This window comes from Cebus imitator, unplaced genomic scaffold (genome assembly GCF_001604975.1).
Source record: "Cebus imitator isolate Cc_AM_T3 unplaced genomic scaffold, Cebus_imitator-1.0 Scaffold274, whole genome shotgun sequence".
Lineage (NCBI taxonomy): Eukaryota > Metazoa > Chordata > Mammalia > Primates > Cebidae > Cebus > Cebus imitator.
The window spans coordinates 2,931,165-2,952,164 of NW_016107589.1; the positions used below are offsets into that span (position 1 = coordinate 2,931,165).

Consider the following 21,000-nt stretch of genomic DNA (forward strand, 5'->3'; position numbering starts at 1 on the left):
CAGAGCTTGAGACCCCAGGGCTGGAGGAGGGTGAAATAAAAATCTGTTTGGCAAAGACAGGTTCAAACCCCATGAGCTGTCTGAGTATCTGAGGGCTGGCTGCTGGAATCTCCCAAAAACCATCCCTTGGGGCTCCTTGCTGAGCTTCTCCAGAGCGGAATTGAGGTGTGGAGGAGCATGACGGGCTCAGGCCAGCACAGAGTACCATGCACACAGGGCATATGTTTCTTTGGTTTTATTATTACAAACACACCATGGCTCTGTCACACTTGGGAAATCTGAGCTCTACATGCTCTACATACCTTTTCTTTTCTACCTGGACAGGGCCCCATCAAAGCCTCCAAGCCACGTGTAGATGCAAGACACATTTGACAGAACAGTTCAACTCATAGCTTATAATGATGCCATTTCTCCAGCCGTGCAAGAGCTTTACAAAAACTGTACCAGGACTTCCCATAAGGCTGGATTGCTTGATTCATGTTTTATGAGCCCCACAATACTGAAGCTCCTTTTCCAGGCACTTGGCATAGACAGCAAATTCCACGTTTGGGATAAGTCCTTTCTGGAAGCGAACGTCAGGCAGTGACATCCGAGTTTCTGCATGCAGTGGGTTAACAGTCATGTTTAGGGGGAACACAATTTAAAAAGTACATCTCTCTCCCTCCTCCCCCACCTGCACAAGGCTCATATCTCATTACGGTGCGGCCCATGTATGAAGTATGACATTTGGTTTCAAAAACATTCAGTCTCTGTGGAAATCTGGGAGAAGTTGGCGGGGAGCTGCCGTGGTGCATTCCTCCTGTAGTCCTTCCTGCTAATGCTTCATCCTCTCTAATAACTTCTGATAGACAGGGGCTGAAAAGAGAAATTTGTAAAGTCAAACAAGTGCAAATCTCCCCATGTCTGTCCAGGACACTGTCAGGATCTCAAGGACCAGGGCCAAGCAGCCTCCTTCTGCCATGCTGTCCTGCACATAGCAGGTGCTTTTTGGTTTGTGAAACTTCACTCTTACTCAGTGCCTTATGTTCTGCTTTTCTGCACCTATCAGCTTGGAACTAGATCCTCACCGTGGGCTCCTGCCAAGGCCTGTGCAGTATTTCCAGGCTCCCTAAGCTGAAAACTCACATTAACCCCCAAAGGTTGTTACTCTTATTATCCCCATATTACGGAGAAGGAAGGGGGGTGTTCTGGGTCTGACCCCAAGTCACCCTGGTGTTCTGACTCCAAAGGCCAGGCTTGTTTTATGGCACCATGATGTTCTTATCTATATACAGCAGATGGCAGGCTTGGGCTTGCTTGGAGGTAAGGCCTAAACAGGTCTGCAAAGACTTCAAACCCAGACCAGACTTACCTAGTCGCACAGACCTCTGGGAAGCCTGAAAGAAAACACAAGGTGTCAGGTTTTCTAGTGGAAGTTATATCTGCACTTGCTTATGGCAATGGCTTTGCCCACTGTCAACCCTACTCAGAAAAAAATGCTGGGGTGAGGAAGAGAAAGCGGAAGGTAGAACTGATAGGCCCTGGGGAGCTCCTCGAGTGGCCTTGGCAGACATAAGTTGTGCAAGCCCCTATCAAGTGTGACTTCAGGTGGACATTCCTAGGAGACCCCAAAGCCAGGCTTCCCCACTGAGACTAGAGCCTGGAGTTGGGGGAGCTGGGGCTGTGCAGGGGTGGCCTCAGGAGTAGGAGTTCAGGGCCAAGAGTCCTTCTCGAGGGCACTAAGGAGACCCCTGTGTTCAAAAGTAAAGTGACAGAGGACGCTTCAGACCTCTGGGTTGAGGAATGCTCCCTGAAGCCTATTCTCTTGAAGTGTAAACTTTCTGTAAGGCACCTCACATTCCCAAGACGCTCCATCTTACCCAAAGCAGCAAAGGAGCCAAGCAGGGTACTGGGCGCTGGGCAAGTTGGGGAGCAGGAAAGGAAGCTCAGAAAGAGCCAGAGAGCATTTGACAGGGAAGCAGGGCTGGGGCAAGGAAGGGGTGGCTCCACATGCATAGCGGGCCCAGTAGCCCTGTATCCAGAATCCACACAGTGCCCAGGAGAGCCCCAGCCTCACAAAGGATGGGCAATGCCATGGACAGTAGAAGAATGAGCCAGAGACCCAGGCTCAGGCCAGGCCCGGACACTGTAAGACGAACTTGGGATGGGCTGCTCTCTTGGGCAGATAGCTTCCAAAGCTATGTCTGTTCTCGCCAGCAGTGGCTTCCCCATGATCTGAGGCTCAGAGGCATCTGTGTGAAAGCCTGGGCTTTGGCCCATGAAGGCCCAGGAGCTGCCTGGTTTCTCTACTCTGAATTTGACACAGGCTGGGGCTGAGGATGGCCCAGTGGGAGTGGGAAGAAGGTTTAAGAGAGCTCTGGGGAGCAGCTAAGGAAGACACAGGCTGGAGAGGCTCCTTCATGGCCCAAACAGAGGACCTGAGGCTGCTCAGGCTAGGTGCAAACCTAGCAGGCATCTTACCCTGGAAAACGCTGATGCTTGTTTGAAGATCTCAAGTGCGGAGTCTGCAAGTTCATCCCCTCTTTCCTGAGGTCTGTTGACTGAAGAGGAAAAAAAAGGCCAGTTTGATGAGAAAGAAACAATTAGCATGTCATTCATAACAACCATGACTGAGGCCACTGGTGGGCTTTCTGGCTCACATTTCCAAAGACTTGTTTTCTCTACAATGTTTCATAACTCATAGCAGAATTGGCTCATGGGGAGAGAGCTCCAAGAAAGGTGAATGCACACACGGGGAGAGGCAGGACTGAAGTTCAACTGCACTGGGGGCAAGGAGCACACACCGAGGTGACGTGCTCTAAGAGGGGTGCTGGGAACCGCGAGGACACAGAAAACTGGGCTCTGTCCGAGGGGAGCTCAGACAGCCGGGCAACTCCGCAAAGGGCAACGTGTCCTCACGTTCCTTAGTGTGCTGCATTTGAAACTAACGGCACCCAACTGCCTCTGCGATCAGTCACATAAGCACAGTTTAACTATCACAACTCCATGTTCTTCTGATCATTGTTGAGAACAGTTTTTCTAGTGAGACATTTTTTCCTTCTCTACACCACGTGCCACGTGGAGAGAAGGACGGGCCGCAGAGTCAATGGGGAGGCGACACTTACATGGAGGCTGCAGAACACTGGTGATGACGTGGACCACGCCATTTGTGGCCATGATGTCAGGCTCAGCAACAGGCTCCTTGTTGACGCTCACCACATTGTTTTTCTAAAAGAAAAAAACAGAGAGTGGTGGCTGAAAGTAGAGCACATTTATTTTATTCATTCACCAAGTGTTTACTGAACACTTTTCATGTGCCAGGTCCTGTATAAGACTGGGGATACTCTGGTGAATGAAACAGTCCCTGCCCTTCACAGACCTTTGGTGCGGTGGATTAATTGGAATCTCCTGTGTGAATTTCACATTGCAATTTACATAATGTTCTTTTGTGTGAACCATTCAGTCGTCACAGCAGAGTATGATAAGGAGGGTAGATATTATTGTCCTATCGACATAAGAGGAGACTGAGGCTGAAGACAGATGAAGTGCCTCTTTTGAGCTAAGTAGGTGGAATAGCTGGAAGTGGAAGCCAGGCTTCCTGCTCTAGGCAAAAGTTTCCTTCCACTTTGCCTGGGTGCCTGACTTAAGATTTTCTCATAGGAGGCCCACCCAGGGCAAATGTATCTCAGGCCTTCCTGAAGGGTCCATGCAACAAGACTCAAGGGGGTAGGAGGTATAGAAGCCTGTGACAGACAGGTCCCCAGCATCTGAAACCAGGTGCTAGGAGAATCTTGAGCCACTTGCTAAAGTCAAACAAGTCATCCCCGTGCCGACCTCCCTACATGCATAGCTTCCTATGCTCCCGGTGAGAAACTGGTGAGCAGAGGATGGCTGAAGACAAGGAGAGAGGAACAGGGAGCAGAAGCCAGCCACACACTGAAGAGTGGTCCCTCCACAATCAGTGGCCTCCACCAGTGTAGCCAGGGAGATTTCTGGAGCTTGGCGGGCTATCTGCTTTAGGAACACTCTTATGCAGTTACAAAGTGCAATGTGTATCATCAATGTGCAGAGCAAGGGAGGGCTCACAGAGCAAGTGTCAGAACTGAAAATGCCTCTTGGGATGGTCTGGTTCATGGTGCAACTCAGTGAATCCCTGGGTTTGGGGGTGGGGTAGGGTGAGGACAGAGACTGATCTCTTCAGTCATGTAAGTAATTGCCTACCATCTCCTTAAGAGAAGAAGGATCTTATAGCCTCTCCCAGATGCAAAATCAGATGCTCTATTCCCTTGTAAAATCTGGAAGTTCTTATTCAGGTCTACCTATAATCTCACTGAATTTCCCTGAAGACCCTCTTCTCTTTTCTCTTTTTCTTTGGGCAAATTACACTCAGAGATTCGAGCTGCATTTTGAAGGTTGTGTGTGTCTAATGCCATCCCAGGGCAATATACGTCCTGGAGCCCTGGTGGCAGGGCACAGCCAGCCTTTGATTTGCAGGACACTTACCAAGCTGACTTCCAGCTTGTCACCTTGGAGAGACTTCAGCCGCACCAGGGCCCCGATGCCTCCGCTAACGAGGATTTCATCACCAATGTGGTATTTCAGGATGTTGGCAAGTTCCTTGGCAGTTTCTGCAGATGGTGGGAAAAGGAGATAGAGTTAATCCCAAGAATGGTAACTAGCCTGGTCAAGGAGGGCCCAGAGGAGAAGATGCAAGTGGTCACCCCTGAGAGGAACTCCCTGCCCAGGGAATAAGCACTCATTAAGCTCCCACTGTATACTCAACACTGTGACCCACAATCTGACTAATAGTCAGAGGACACAAAGCACATGTTCACGGCCACGAATCTGCCCCTGCAGTCTGCGGGCTTCTGGGTTAAATATGCTGTCTGGGATGCTGGGCTCCCTGGCTGCTGAGAAGGAGTTAATCCATACTCCTCTCTGAGTATGATTCATGTTTCCATGAGATAAATATTTGCTTGGAAAGCTAGGGACCTTTCCAGCACCAGCATCTGGGACGTTTCATCATCAGCATGGCTCCCGACAGTTATAACAACACAGGAGTGCAGTATTTACACATTCTGCCCTCAAATGCGCGTTCTGTTTGAGGCGGCTATTTCCTGAAGGAGAACTTAAAAGAGTCAACAGCTGTACTGTGGAGGAGCCGTGGAGCCGATGAGGTCAGGGCTGAGGGGGGTATTCCCTCCAGAGCATCTCTGCTCGTCACGTCTCAGCATTCCTTTCGGCCCACGTCAGTGTCTCCAGCAACTGTGGCAGGCATCTGATTGCCCATAAAGGTGCACAGGCATTTCCCAAATTAAGTGTGGGAGGTCATTCTGAAAGTTTCCAGCTGCCCTCTCATCTTGGATACTCCCATTACCAGCCAAATGGCTAAATTTCCCCAGGGTTTATGAACAGCTATTTCTAGCATCTTGAAACTGAGAAGGGAGGAAGTTTTAAAGTATTTTGGAGAATTCACTTGGTTATTGACAAATGCACATGAGTGCCAGAGGATGGAGCCACTGGGTACCGAGTGATTTTCAAACATCCACAACCTGGAGCTGACAAGATTCCCCTTCCACAAAATATTCCCTGGAAGTGCAGAATCATGCTAGCCCTTGGGGTGTGTGGGATGTCCTTTCGATATCTCTAACACCTGGACCACCTCTGTCCCCCAGGGGTGCCTCAGACCTGGGGGAGGGTGTGTTTGGGAAGCTTTCCCCATCCCCCTCCTCAACTCCCACATAATTGAAAGTGAAAACGCCAAGCCAGCTCAGGCCACCTGGGTAACATTCCATTCTTGCTGGACAGGCAGAGGATGAAAAGTTTATGTTCAGAATGAACTTCTCCCCTCTCCTTAGGAACATACGTCAGCATCACAGACATAGGCGTTCATTTAACAATAAAGATAATTAAACAGGACACAAATTCACCTCGGAGCTGGCTGCAACCTGAACTTTCTATCCTCCTGCTCTAGAGCAGGAAGTGGGGTGTAGACAATGGGTGTAGATTTGCCAAGGTCCTTCCTCCTCCTCCTTTTCCTCAGGCTCACCTTTCTGTGAGGATGGAAGCATCTCTCACAGGCATGCATCTGAGCTCAACGCTGCAACTCCCGTTCCCCTCCCCACCGGCCCCCAACGTCATGGCTATTATTGACCAGGGCTGTGTGCCTGGCACTGTGTGTGGCATCCTATTTCATCCTTACCACACCGGCTGCAAGGTACTCTTACCTTCCTCGTTATTCTTAGCCACTCAACCACTAGATCCCCTCCCAAACATCCTCAACTAGATCTCTCAGGGCCGTGTCTAACTTCTTGGGAAAGCTTTTGTCTGGAGGGATAGTCAATGCCGGTAACTGGCTTCATTATCACTGTGCTCACAGGTCTCCAACAGGAAACATGCCTCAGTGACTGGGCTGGCTGCAGCCACCCTCAGTTCTTTTCTACTCCTCTCTGCCTGGTTTCCTGTCCAGGAGGCTGAGCTCTATGAATTGCATCAGTGGGCTCCCTCCTGCTTGTGCATCAGCCAATGGGAGACCCAGATGGCAACTGGTGTGTGGAAGCAAAGGGAGGCTGGGATGCTGAGTGCCCTCCCTCACTTGCATGGTTCTAACAGTGGCTGCATATGGCTCTGGCTGCCATCCTGTGCCCTTGTCCAAGCCTCATGACCTCACTGGTTCCTGCTCTCATCCTCCCATTCCCCCAGGCCTAGGGGTAGTAAAGGCTTCCCAGGGTTGCTTGTCCCTGGGTGGCCTCATCCTTTGCTAGTTCTTTTCATTCTGTCCACACTTCCACAAATAGTCATTAAATCCCTTCGAGTCAATCCCTAATGTGTCAACTGCTTCCCGCTGGGCCCCCGAGGGGTCACTACTTTAGAAAAGTGGAGATGTGTACTTAAGTTGGTCTGTTCTTTCGGTGGCAGGGCTCGGAAGGCTTCATTTGTGGGAGCGAAGACTGTGTAAGCTCCTTCCCGAGTGAGGGTCTCCGTCAGTCCTGCAGACTGGATGGCAGCTACCAGCATGCTGTGGATACACACACAGAAAATGTCACCTGTCCTGGGAGCCAAGGGATGTTTTCCTTAAATACCTCACCAATGGGGATAGAAGAGCCCAGGCTACTGGAATGCACACACCTTGGTTTTCATGCCCTCCCTGTGCACAAAGAGGGAGCAAATTCCAGGTTGCATCTTCCCTCCACCCAGCAAGAATGCTGAGCTCTGTTAAATGGCCAGAGGTCAGGGCCACAGGAGAAAGGGGGAAAAAGAAAGGGCAGAGGCATGGCTGACCCAGAGACTAGCTGGCCTCCAGGGATGTGATTCTGGGAAGGCAGAGGGGTGTGGTCTCCAGGCCCTTGTGGAGGTGGCTGAAGTCAGTGGCAGGGAAATATTCCATGTGACAGCACCCCAAGGTGAATGAACAAGTCAGAAACGGAGCTAGCAGGGCAGGAACACAAAGTCACAAGCGGACTTCAGTTACAATAAACAGATACTGCGCAGGGAGCGAGAGACTCATCACGCGCTGCAAACTACATGCCTTTGGCTCACTTGGAGCTTTACAATGTGAGCGATGTTTTCCTTGCGCTTCACTGATAAAAATGTAGTCCCTCTCCCTGCTTCCCATGCATGTGAGGATTGATTACACTGTCAGAAGTAACCCTTCTTCCCAATGTAAGCTTTCAAGGCAACCCTCCCTTTTTCCCCATCCCAAGTCTGGAAGGTCATAGCAGTGCACCACTAGTATTAATCCCTAAGGTAGAAGGAGGCTTGGCAAATAGCTGGGGCCCCACATCCTGCTCCAGCATGACCACCCAGCAGAAGCCCCACTCAGGAATGAAACTAATTACCTAAAGCGATTGTCTGCCTTCAGGACATCCATGACAGTCCCCATCGGGGGCGTCAGCACCCGGTCCATCGTGAACAGGGTCCCGTACCTCCCTCTCTTGTCGTGGGCAGCGATGCAGCTGTTCTCAATGCACAGGCTCTGCACAGAAGAGGGACAGAGAAAGCAAGGACTGGTTATCCTCCCAAGAGGCATGCAGCAGGTTCATCATCCATGAAGATGAAGGGGTATTTATTGGGGTGGGTTATTAAGGCTGGAATGAAATGATGTCTTTTCTCCAGGAAATAAAACAATAAATGCACTTCCTTAAGGAAAGAATGGCTAGAGAGGCCCCAATAAAGCTACACAGAGGCCCCATAATGAGAATATCAGTTACACATGAGGTCATTGACAGTGGTCAAATAAACAGATTGAACCCATTTATTTATTTATTTGTTTAACAGATGATAACCATCTTTAGCCAAATGGCCAGGCAAGAGCCATGTTGACTTGTGCTTTTTATTTGATATTCCAGGGTAACTGTTGGGTTTGAAAACAAAGAAGATACAACAGAAGAGGGAAGACACCTCTTGGACCAAGCAGGGCTGTATTTTAGTTCAGGGGGCTGCTCTTCTCATAAGCTTAGGAGTCCGAACCCCATCCCTCCTCCCATGTGTTCATTCCTGAGTTCAAGAAGGACTTATTCCTTCACAGTATAGGTTGGATAATTGTGTGGTTTATTCTCAAAGGCCTCCAGAAAAAGAGATTCTAATCCTTCTGCAGGATCTCATTTTGGTATCAATACTTTCCAGAAATTATTTTCTTCCTTGTCAGCAACCAGTTCTCATGCAAACTCCTGTTTATTGAGGACATTTTTTTTTTTTTTTGAGACAGAGTTTCGCTTTTGTTACCCAGGCTGGAGAGCAATGGCACGATCTCGGCTCACCACAACCTCCACCTCCTGGGTTCAGGCAATTCTCCTGCCTCAGCCTCCTGAGTAGCTGGGATTACAGGCACACGCCACCATGCCCAGCTAATTTTTGTATTTTTAGTAGAGACGGGGTTTCACCATGTTGACCAGGATGGTCTCGATCTCTTGGCCTCATGATCCACCTGCCTCGGCCTCCCAAAGTGCTGGGATTACAGGCGTGAGCCACCGCGCCTGGCCAACATTTTTCTTTTTAATGCTAATACACCTCCCACCATCAGGAGCTTCCAAGGAACATGATTTAGAACCCAGAACTTACATTACGGTAAACAAAAACCCTCAGTTTTTTGCCACCCAGCGTTTCCAGGGTCTGTCCATGGTACAGATACTTAGAAGCCAGCTGGTCTTTAATTATGTGGTTCCGAAGCAAATTCCTTGTATGGGCATTAATTGGAGGGGTTCCATCTGCAAGAGAAGGTGTGGTTAGGTGCAGAGAGATGCGCTGCTGAAATGAAGAGAATGACGGGAGATGAATACAGTGAAAAGCCCTCCCTGAGTTTGGAAACAGGGATTAAGAAACCAAGTCAAGCTGCTGCCAATATTCCTTAACATCTGGTACCTTCTGTGGAGAAATAAAAAAGATCCAGATAACCAAGGGTGTTTGGAGTTGTTTTGCCCTAAGAGAGAAGGGCAGGCACACACACAACTTGGCTCCCTTCTCTGCCTTCCTGTGGTTGCAACTCAGCTGTATCCTCACCCTGACCTCCTGACTATACATTGGCAAGTGACTCTGCAAATAGAAAGGCAAAGGAATGCTCTGCTCTCCCAGGTCTAAGTCTTGAGTACCGAGGCACAGCTCCCCAAATGCACTCTCTGCTCTGCCTAATGCAACAACAGAGCCTCTGAAGTTTCTGCTAAAGTCACATCTGCTTTTGGTTGAGCTGAGTGGAAGTTCTAATGTCCCATGGGGTGCTGTAAATCAGAGAGTGTTGTGGAGGTGACGCGGTGGGAAAGATGCCTCCAGGGACAAACTAACAGGGATGCCTTCCCCATGTTACCTTTGAATACAGAATTCAGGGGGGCCAGGAGTGTCAACCGCTCACTTCCGGAGAGATGAGCGCCGAGGCCGGCTTGTCTGAAAAGGTCAATGGCTGTGGACACATCGGACTCTGCAGCCAATTCAAATAGTGTCTTGGCTACAAGGAAGGAGAAAGTGGGTTCAAAAGTTAAAAGTGCTGTTTTCATTTATCATTCATCCACCCCGGGGCATGACACACATCAGCAGGAATGTCGTCTCGTGAGTCAACAACCCCTCCAAACACTGCTGGGGCCCAGTAGGCTTGTGTCATCAGGGGAACAGTCGCTAGAAAATCTAACCAGTCAGGACGAGAGGTGAGCTCAGTTAGGCAGAGATCAGCCTCTGTCCCAGGCCCTGTGGGCAGCTTGGTCAGGGCACATTCTAACACTGGGGAGAAAGACAGTCTGCATGATGGCTCCTGCCGAGTAGATAAGGCCAGCAACCACACCCGTAGAAGCGTTTTGTTTTTTCCTACGAGATTCCTTCACTCATGGACAGGTCTCACTGGAAGACCACAATGGGGCTAGGATTCCAAATGAAACACAGGCCAAAGTCCATTCAGTCATTCTCACTGGGTCAGTGACCCTGCGATGGCTTCGGCACTATTGAGAAAGCACATGCTCTGAGGTCAGCAAATGGCCCTCTGTGCCCATTCACAGCAGGCACATCTTCTGAAAGGCCTCTGTGATTGTGTCTTTGTCCCCAGACCCCTCCAATGGCTCCCCACTGCCTCCCCACTACGCTTGCATGCCTGAAGCTCAAGACACATCACTCTGGTCACAACCCACACATCTGCAGTGGCCGAGAGGCTGTGAGCTGGGTCCAGGCAGGGAATTTGCCCAAGGATCCCTGAATCTCCCCAACTCTGCCACTAGGGATAGCAGAAGGGATGGTGGGCTGGGCAGGGCCAAGGCGTCTGCAGGCCTGGCCTACCTGAGTCTGGGATGAGCAGCTCATCAATGTAGTGGATCACCCCGTTGGTGGCCAGGATGTCTTTATTGGAGATGATCGCCTTCCCGTTGATGGTCAGCATGTCCCCGCTGCAGCCCACCTCCAGTGTCGTGCCCTCCAGGGTCTCCACGGACAGCCCCGCAACAATGGCTTCAGCACACATAGCCGACTTCAGGATGTGGTTGTTGAGCAGGTCTGGGGGCCGAACAGACTCAGGTCAAGTCAGAGTCTGCTCCAGGATGACCTCGGGGGCCACTTGCAGCTTGCCCATATTGTGAGGATCCTATTCTTTCAGATGAAGACCCTCAGATGAGGCAGGAGCACCCCAGGGCCCAGATCCTCCTCGCCTCCTGCCTGCTGCCCTAGAAAAGCAGCTGAGGGTCTGTGGCCAGACTGCCTGCTTTGAATCCCATGGCCACTTTCCAGCTGTGGGACCCTGAGCAAGTCACTGAGCCTCTTTGAACCTCAATTTCCTCATCAGTCAAGTGGACATAAGAGCTGCATTCTTCTCCTAGGGCTACTGTGGGGATGACATGAAATCCTGAATGTAAAGCACTTGGCACAGTGCCTGACAACAGAGTAAATGTTCAACAAATGTTAGTGATTAGCTTATTTGTAGCTGAACTTCAGGGATAAAAGAAAAACTGAAGAAAGCCTACCATGGGATTTTAGAAATCTACTGACCTTTATAAAAACGTAACTGTAGTAAGAAAAGATGAAAAGCATAGCAAATGACAGTTCTGAGTTATTTGTACACTTCATTTGTCAAGGTTTTTGTTCATTTAGCCCAAGGGTCTACTAGTTGCCAGGATCTATCTTAGGGTTTGGTGATCAGTAAGACATGGCCTTTGCCATTCCATTCATCAGACCCATAAATCATAAACATAATCACTTATTTGCTTGTCCAAGTGCTACTTTAGGGGGCAGAGCAAGGCTGAGGCCCAAGGAGGGCTCCTGACCCATCGTGACTCCTGCTGGCCTCCATTGCATTAGAGAGCCCAGACGGGCTAGACAGAGGCAGCTGCAAATACCAGTCAAGAAGAAAGAGCCCCACCCCACCCCAGGCCAAGCAGGTGGCCTGGGCTGCCACTCACCAAGGTCACCGAGGCTCTCTGTCCCATATTCTCACCACAGAGGCGAGTTTCAATCTGTCCCCGAGTGTGGGAACCAAAACCACACTGTCATGGGCAAGAGGAAGCTCTGAGGCCCTGCAAGGCCTTGGGTTGCTGCAAACAAGTTGATGGCCTTGAAAACTGGTGCTGGCCACATTCAGCCAGAGGGAAACGAAAAGGGTGAGGAGGCCCTATGGGAATGAGGCCTTGGAGATTCAGCTTCTCAGAGAAGGAAGGTGAAGTCCAGGGTGTGGTCGAGGAACCTGCCAGGGCCCCTTGGAGGGTGAGGAGGGCCAAAGCTGGAAACCAGTCTTCAAACGGGCACAGCAACCCTGGCTGCTTCTCGCCTGCCTGCCTGCCAACCTGCTGGTAACAGCAGACTGTTGGGGGTGGGGCAAGGACCTGTTCCTTCCAGTGTGCAGCCACGGCACCAAACAGAGTATGCTTGCTCTGAGTAGGAAAAGGCAGATTTGCAAGAAGGATGAAGTAGGGGCTTTTTTTTCTTACAATTTATAATAAGGAGTTCTTTTTTTTTTTTTTTTTTTTTTTTTTTTTTTTTTGAGAGTCTAGCTTTGTTGCCCAGGCTGGAGTGCAATGGCATGATCTGGACTCACTGAAACTTCTGCCTCCCGGGTTCAAGTGATTCTCCTACCTCAGCCTCTCAAGTATCTGGGATTACAGGTATAGGCGCCTGCCACTACACCTGGCTAATTTTTATATTTCTAGTAGAGATGGGGTTTTACTATGTTGGCCAGGCTGGTCTTGAACTCCTGGCCTTAAGTGATCTCCCTGCCTTGGCCTCCCAAAGTGCTGGGATTATAGGCATGCCTGGCCTATAATGAGTTCTGAGGTCTCCAAAGCAAAAAATGTGCTCTGTGCAAACCATGTTTTAATGGGGAGTACAGTTCTAAAAGCCTTTGGGACCCCTGAGGCTGTGTCCCAGTGCCTGCCCTCACTCCACATTTTGTGCTGTGAGTATCTCTGTCATTGCAGTCACCGAATCAGATCCCAACAACCTGTTTTTAAGCCTGCCATTTCTACTAGGTCTTAATTTCCTTGGGGGCAAAGGCTGTGCTGTATTCATTTTCGTAGCTGCCGTCCCCAGTGCCAGCCAGGTGCACCGAGGCACCATAATCACCTGGACACGGAACAGATCCCATCTCCCCATCTGTGCTTTCAGAAATATGCCCTTTCCCATCCCTGCACAGACAGAAGGAGAGCACTTTAAATGTATAGGGTGTCTGAAATGCATTAGGCATTTTATACAGCACATTGACAAGGTGGGCTTAAATAGATTCAAAAGAAATGCAGTCATCCTGGAATATGTTTGTGAGGAAAAGTGTGGTGGGCTGTACCAGAGACCAGGGGCATTCCCTGTGTTTCGGGAGACTCAGGCAGCAGCTCTTTGTTCATGGCCTTTCAGAGGTCCTGGAGTAGAAGGGGGCAGGGTGGGGGGAAGGCAGAGTCCTCATTTCCAACTCCATTACATGCTAGCTCCTTCCCTCTCCTGCAGCAGTAATCAATCCACTGCCTAACTTAGCAGCTCACTGAGGGCATGATGAAATCTAAAATGGAGAGTCAAAAGTTGACTATGACTGGTTTTTGTTTTTGTTTTTTTTTGAAACAGAGTATTGCTCTGTCACCCAGTGCAATGGCACAAGCTTGGTTCATTGCAGCCTCTAACTTCTGGGTTCAAGCAATTCTCCTGCCTCAGCCTCCTGAGTAGCTCGAATTACAGGCACCTGCCAACACCATGTTGGCCAGGCTGGTCACCAACTCCTGACCTCAGGTGATCTGCCCGCCTCAGCCTCCCAAAGTGCTGGGATTACAGGCGTGAGCCACCGCACCTGGCCTATGACTGGTTTTTAACTGTAATTTTGATTTATCCATGTCCCTAGCCACACAGAGGAACAGTGAAGAGTCAGCGTGAAGAATCCATTTCAGGAGTGCCAGGATCTGCCACCCCCACGCCTGCAAGCTGTCGCTCTACCTGCTAGCCTTGCTCTGGCCTTAACCATTCGAGCCCTTCACTCTCCCTGTTTCTGGCCAGGGCCAGCTGCGGGTCTTCAGCTATGCCTCTCTCTTCAGTCCAGCTGTCCCCAAACAAAAGCTGCTGGATTCAGTACTCGGCCCTCAGAGCAGTGTGGCTGCTGGAGAGACATGGTTAGCTGAAGCAACAGGACAGGACGGCCTCAACCCATGGCTGGAGCAGATATCCTGAGGGTCACCTCATGGCAGGTGGCATGTCCATCTTGGACTAGAGCCCAAGGGCTCAGTCTAGCTGCACAAATGAGGCAGCAGCAGGAGCCAAAGGATGCTCACCTCTCAGGGCTTCTGGGTCGCCCAGGATCCGGTTCAAAGTCTCAGTGGGGATCTTCTCAAAGGCCTCATTGGTCGGGGCCAAGAGCGTGTACTGGCCATTACCTTCGAGCATCGTGTTGAGCCCTGATGCAGCCACAGCAGCCTGTGGGGAGGAGAGAAGATGGAGTGCTCCCTGAGGCTCTGGCATTCTCCGCAGAAGAGGCACACACAGTCTCGCTGGTTCCCTCTCAAGGGCTCAAGACTTTTACAGAAGCCCAAGACGAAAACAGAAGCCAAACCCGAGCTCACCAACAGCCATGGTCCCTAGGGGACCTTACCGGGCCTGAGCTCCAGCCAGCCTGGCCATCTTTCATGTCTTTAACTTGCCTTTCCTCTTCTTGCCCCCAAATTCTTGTCCCTGCTGTCCCCTCTGCTATTCCCTCTTTCTTCGCTTCTCTGATTCTATTCCTTCTTCCACTAAAATGTCATTTCTTTGGGAGGTCAACTTGGCACTCCTCCCACCCCATCCCACCCCCAGACCAAGATGAGTCTGTCTGCTGTGCCTACTCTAATGACTTGCAGCCCTCCTCACACTGTCCCTCAGCATTCATTGGTAATCATGTACATGAGCCCGTGCATGAAAGGATCGCACCACCCATTCTCTACACAGCCAGAAGGATCTTCTAAAGGCCTGAGTGGTTTTCTGCTGCTACCAGGATGGAGACGGACTCTTTCCCAGGTCTGCAAGTCCTGGAGGATTCGGTCTGGCCACTTTGACTTTGCCCTTGCCCGTGGTATGCCCTTCACATGTGACCTGACCCACTGGCCTCCTCCTTGCCCTTCCTGCCCTGAGCCTTCACTATTGTTCTCCCCTCCACCAGGTGTCCTCTTGCCCCAGCATTTTGTATACTAGACCCATTCTCATCCTTTAGACCGAAGCTCAAAAGCCAGCCCTTCCAGAGAGACCTCCCTGACTCTCCAAGCCTCCCTGTGGTACTGTCACTCCCTATTTACCTGCCTACTTGACATAAATTATCACAGCCCATGGCTACCTTGTTGATTTCCTTATTGTCTCTCTCCAGATAGAATATTAGCTCCACTGAGAATAGAACTTTGCCTGCCTTGTTCACCTCTATACTCCTGGCACATAGAACCACCAGGGAAGTAGCAGGTCCCTAACAAGTATATGTTTTAAGAAGGAAAGATGGGCACAATGGAGGGTCAGAAGAAGGAAGAAATACCTACCAGATCTAAAAAGTAAGAGGAGGTGATTCAAAGAGATCAATTGCTGTTCATGTGCCACCAATTATGTGGGAACATCATTCCCTTGCAAACCCCTGCCCTTCCAGCAACCCAGAAGAAAAGCATGGGAGAAGAGCTTAGACAGCCAGGCTCCCAGCTAACAGCGATCCATGCTTGTGAGACCCGTCAGTGCCAGCCGGTCCCAGCATGTTTGTCTCTCTGTGTTGGAGATCTCTAGGGAGGGACCGCCCTACTCCCACTTGTATCCTTTGTGGTTAGGAAGTTCTCCTTGAATGAAGGCAAAAACCCTGACGGGGCAGCCTGCCTCCACTTCCTCCTGAGTAGCCCTTGCCAAGAGGAACATGCCTTCCCCTCCAGTTGTAAGACAAATGCCTGCTGGGCATGGGGGAAGGAAGAGTATTCCTGTGGCCCCAGAGCCATTGGAAAAGCCAGGCTGGAAATCAGACCCTTAACTTCTGTGTCCACACTAGTGGCCTCTCTGCTGTTCTGGGCTTCAAGAAAACATGGGTATGGTTGCAACCAGGGTCTTAGGATGGGGACGTGTGATTCCAAAGCACACATAGCCTGATAGGCTATTTATTCTAGCCCCCCATGTGGGAACTGCCACCTCTGGAAGCCACAGTGCAGGTCCAGGGCTCAGAGGACCCTGTGCTGCTGCAGCCACACACCACTGACCTTTCCAGAGGAGGCAAGGAAAGGAACACTTTATAAGGAAGACAGATGGGGCTGGCTGCAGTGGCTCATGCCTATAATCCCAGCACTTTGGGAGGCCAAGGCAGGTGGATCACGAGGTCAAGAGATCGAGACCATTCTGGCTAACATGGTGAAACCCCATCTCTGCTAAAAATAAAAAAATTAGCCGGGCATGGTGGCATTCACCTGTAGTCCCAGCTTCTCGGGAGGCTGAGGCAGGAGAACCGCTTGAACCCAGGAGGTGGAGGTTGCAGTGAGCCGAGATTGCCCCACTGCACTCCAGCCTGGGCGACAGAGTGAGACTCTGTCTCCAAAAGAAAAAAAAAGAATAAGAAGACAGATGGGGAGTTTTACAGGTTAGATCTGGTCAATGGATTCTCCATATTCACGGGCATCAGGGGAACCTGGTCTGTGTTCCCTTACAGGAGCCATCCTCTACTCCTCCTGCAGAAGAGGTCCCGCTAGGCCCCTCTTCGGAGGCAATGTCTCCCAAGCCTGGGCCTCCACCCAGGGCAGTCCCTTACCCGAAGGGTCTCGAAGGTGTCCTCAATCTCGATGATCTGCTGGATGTTGTTGGTGATGGTGGAGATGACCTTATCGATGAGGTGCACCACCCCGTTGGTTGCATGGTGGTCAGCTTTTAGCAGCCGGGCACAGTTCACAGTTACAATCTGCCCAGAGAAGCAGCAAGGGTGAGCAGTACACAGAACAAAGGCATGGTCCCAAAGACCCAGAAGGAGAAAACAGTGTTTTCAAACACAGTAGCTGAGTGTGGGTTCCACAGCTGTGGAACAGGCAGCCCAGGGAGAAGCAGACACAAAGGAGCGGTTGTCTAAAGCTTCAACCCCAGAAACCGGCCCACCCATGGGACAGAAGTGGGTTCATTGTGGACCAAGGGCCATGCAGTATGGCTGGGGATCCCCTACCCCATTAGGATAGTGGTGGATCTGGATGTTGGAATTCTGGTACATAGAGGTGAGGGTCATGCCGTGTTTCAGATCATCAGTCAGGACTCGCCTGTTCACCATGTGGTAGCGGAGGGCATTGAGCAGCTCAATGTTGACATTGCTGACCAGGGAGTCCAGCACTTCCTAGGAGGAAGGACAGGGGGACAGTTGGGGGCTCAGACTCTGTGTTCAAGAGAGGGGTCCTTGCAAATCTGGGGAAACATGCTGTCAGCCCCCGTGAGCCCAGGCCTCTCTTTTGCCAAGGATCCCTCCTCAGGGAGCACCCAGGTCTTTCTGCCCAATAGGACACAGGGGGCTTTAGACACAACCTGGTAAGACACATTTTAGCTCAAGTTTCACTGCCTTTTCTAAGGGGTTAAGGAAAAAGCTTCCCGAAACAGTAGGAAATCACTGTGGACTCCCATTCATCATGCCCACCCCTTGGGGAAGTAAGGCAGTTCCCCGTTAAGAGTCCCCTGGGCAGATGGAGGTCATCTCACAGCTGGCAAGGAAGACCAGGCCTCGTTGCTAGGGGCAAAGATGGTGAAGCTGCCAGGCCCCTCCATCTCGGGCCTCAGCTTCTCCGTGCGGTCTGTGTACAGCTGAGTGGTGGTCGATCCAACGACTCCCAGGGTCTCGTAAAGGTTTGAGAGTGGTAGGGCTGCAGGGGCAGAAGACAGAAGGAGGGATGGCCTCTGGGGGTCCAGCCCAACCAGACCCTCCCTTCTTTGCCAGAAAGCACGGTACATCTGCAGCTGGAAAGGACGAGGAGGCGTGTGGGAAAGCACAAAGACAGGCTGTTTCCGGGGGGCTTAAAGCTTGTTACAGTCTCCTTAAAACAACTCAGTTAAGTCCAATTCCTCGCTACATGAACTCAACTAATTGGTGATTTTTAATCATTTTAAACATGGCAGAGCAAACCTCTTGTTCCCAGACATTTAGATAACACAGGCAGGAATGTACATTGAAAACAGATATCCTAATTACAAACTATTCTTACAGATTTACCTTTTTATTGACACTGGTTCCCTAACGGCTTCTACTAAAATGAGAGACTACTATAACTCTCCAAAGTACTGTGTGTATTTGCAGGTAATAAAATGTTATTTCTTAAAGTAGTCTGAAGTTTGGAAGGGGTTTCTCAGGCCTTAAATGACCAAAATGAGTTTCATGTTCATTTGCTTTTTGTTTCTTAGACCAAAATGAGCTTAATGTTCCTTTTCAAGAGTCTGAAATTAGAGTTCAGAGGTTGAGCTCCCCTTCTAAGGTCAATCTTCTTTTCCTATCCCATTTCCCCACATGTCCTTCCACTTGAGTCAGTACCTCCATGGTCCCATCTGTACCAATCTCTCCCCTCACATGCTCTAGGGACTTTGGCACCCACGAAATTGCCCTCCTTCCTGTTATGCCTCAGTCTCACGATTGTTTTTTTTTTTTTTTTTTTTTTTTTTTTTTTTTTTTTTGAGACAGAGTTTCTCTCTTCTGGCCCAGGCTGGAGTGTAATGGCGTGATCTCAGCTCACTTCAACCTCCACCTCCCAGTTATAAACGATTCTCCTGTCTCAGCCTCCCAAGTAGCTGGGATTACAGGATCCATGCCTGGATAATTTTATTTTAAATAGAGACAGGGCTTCACCATGTTGGCCAGGCTGGTCTTGAACTCATGACCTGAGGTGACCAGCCCGCCTCAGCCTGGGGTTGCCAGCCCACCAGAGACCCCCAGCCCCAACCATGGGTCATCAGGCTGAACCCTGCTGGATGTGTTTAGAATCACTCCCAGCCAGAGGCAGAGGCTGAGAGCCTGAGCCTGATCCTGTGCCTGCCAGGAAGGGCATGGACAGGCCAGAATTGGATTCTATTCCACCAGTGTGGTAAGGAGGCCAGAAGGAGCAGCTCAGGAAATGCACTGTTTCCAGCTTCTATCCTCAGGCTCTTGCATAGAGCCTGGGGCCAGTGGGCACGTGGAGAGAATGCCATGTCCTCATGCCACTGCTCGCATTCACACTCTGCTGCCTTTTATGTGGGTACTCCTCTCTCTCACCATTCCCTTCCACCCACACCAACAGGTAAGGCCCGGCAGATTCCTTCACCTGCTGGACAGCCCTTCTCTCCAGGGACCTTTTCATATCCAGGACAGCACTCGTAGCTGATGACTCTGAAACAAGACAACCATACATGTGTGTTAGGCAGGGCTTCACTGTTCCTCACAGGTCATCGGAACCCTCTCCAGGGAGTCACCTACACAGCCAAGGAAGAGGAATGGTGGGTGAAACACGCTCCTCTTAGGAGTCATTTGCTAAGTCATAGGTCTGCTTTTCCTGAGCAAGGAGAGTCTCACACCTCCTCTGCTATGTAGAATGCTCCTGGCGGCTGCCAACACCTACAGCAAACCAAATGGGAGAACAGAGGACTCTGGCAGCCTTTTCAGTGTTGTGACTAGGAAACGTAAAGCACCAAGGATTTTATCTCAACATTATTATTCACAGGAAATCCGATGGTGAGTGTTCCCAAAAGGGAACAGGAAGGAGCAGAAAGAACCCTGCACCAGCTCTGGCTCTGAATCTGTCATTGACCAACTTAGACATCCCCGGTCAATTTCATCAACTCTCTGGGTCTCAGTTTCCTCATCTGTAAAAGGCATATGTGTATAATGCGGTGGTCATTGGATTAAATCTCTCACGATTTTCTAGCTCTTTGATTGAATAACCAAAGAGGGGACTGTATATACAATCAAGTTTTTCTCCATCTTTACAATCAAATTTTAAACTTTACAATGAAAATGAAAATAAAGCTCCTGTTAAGAAGATACACATTTTTTTAAATCAAAAAATTAATCAATAAGAACATTTTTTTCTGGTTTAAAAATGGAAAATATGCAAACATTAAGCACTGTCTGGAGATCTGAAATACGCAGCTTTAATGAACCCAGTATTCTGGAGACACCCAAAACACTGAGAATTTCAAATAATATTGCAAGGAAGGAAGTGTTCTGAAAGCCCACACCTAGGAAACCAACATCCCCAGGTTCTGGTGAAGGGTAGACTGATCAGGTCCTCTACTCAACAGGCCTGAAACCAATGCACACATCCATCCTTTCCCTTCCCTTTCTTCTACATGGATGTGACCTTTGGGACAGGAAAGGACTCAGACTTTAATTGTAGCCCGGAATTTACCACAGAACTGCTCACTGTGAGACTCTTGCAGGATGTTTAATGACATCACCAGAAGAGAAACAGGCAGACTAAGAAGAAATACAGGCTTTAGGAGTCCGGAGGGTGCTCTCAGCAGTGCCCAGGACATCCTGCTCTTATTCATTCAAATGGAGTCGTCTCAGGGAAGACTTAGTCAAGTGAAGATGAAGCCTGGTTCATCCGTTATCTGATAAGATCTGTATCGTATCAGAGACCGATCAGCAAAGACGCTCAGGTGGCCAGGGAGCTGCAGCTGTCACTTTGCTAGAAATGGGCCCCCAGGAAATGACTGAGGAGTGACAATCTACGCATATTCTTTCTGTTCTCTGTTTGCTTCCTTGTCCTTCCTTCCTCTTTTGCCTTTTTCTCTGGTCTTCCTTCTATCCTGTTCTTTTCCAGCCTTTCATCCCTGAACTTACAAGGGCTAAACAGGCTATTGTCTTGGGACTGATCTTGACTGACTCACAATTTTATCTTCAGAAACCAAAGTCAACCCCTGCAACTGAAGTAAGACTTGATTGATACACTTTTAAAAGCAGTGTGGTGTAAGAGAAACAGTGCTAGAATCAGATTAGGCTTGTGATCCATCAGTAACTAGCAGGGTGAACTTGAAAGTCCATTTCTCTCTCTGGTCTCAGTTTCTTGGTCTATAAAATGGGGTGAAGTCAAACTAGGTGATTTCAAAAGTTACTTGCAATCTCACACTCACAATTCTAGAATATTTCTAGAAGATAGAGAAGAATTC

General features: G+C 49.8%; 1 protein-coding gene across 1 annotated transcript in view; it reads right to left on the reverse strand.

Moving 5' to 3' along the window:
• Positions 1-220: 220 nt before the first annotated feature.
• TGFBI (transforming growth factor beta induced) overlaps positions 221-21,000 on the reverse strand; it is a 34,041-nt gene continuing 13,261 nt past the window's right edge. The window contains exons 3-17 of the mRNA XM_017500979.1: positions 19,155-19,219; positions 17,566-17,726; positions 17,045-17,209; positions 16,643-16,789; positions 14,184-14,325; positions 10,732-10,944; positions 9,779-9,916; positions 9,040-9,185; positions 7,818-7,954; positions 6,870-6,997; positions 4,483-4,607; positions 3,105-3,207; positions 2,461-2,540; positions 1,352-1,376; positions 221-855 (exon numbers count right to left, since the gene is read on the reverse strand). Coding sequence (XP_017356468.1) covers positions 815-855; positions 1,352-1,376; positions 2,461-2,540; positions 3,105-3,207; positions 4,483-4,607; positions 6,870-6,997; positions 7,818-7,954; positions 9,040-9,185; positions 9,779-9,916; positions 10,732-10,944; positions 14,184-14,325; positions 16,643-16,789; positions 17,045-17,209; positions 17,566-17,726; positions 19,155-19,219 — 1,816 coding nt within the window. The 3' untranslated portion in view covers positions 221-814. The remainder of the gene's footprint in view (positions 856-1,351; positions 1,377-2,460; positions 2,541-3,104; positions 3,208-4,482; positions 4,608-6,869; positions 6,998-7,817; positions 7,955-9,039; positions 9,186-9,778; positions 9,917-10,731; positions 10,945-14,183; positions 14,326-16,642; positions 16,790-17,044; positions 17,210-17,565; positions 17,727-19,154; positions 19,220-21,000) is intronic.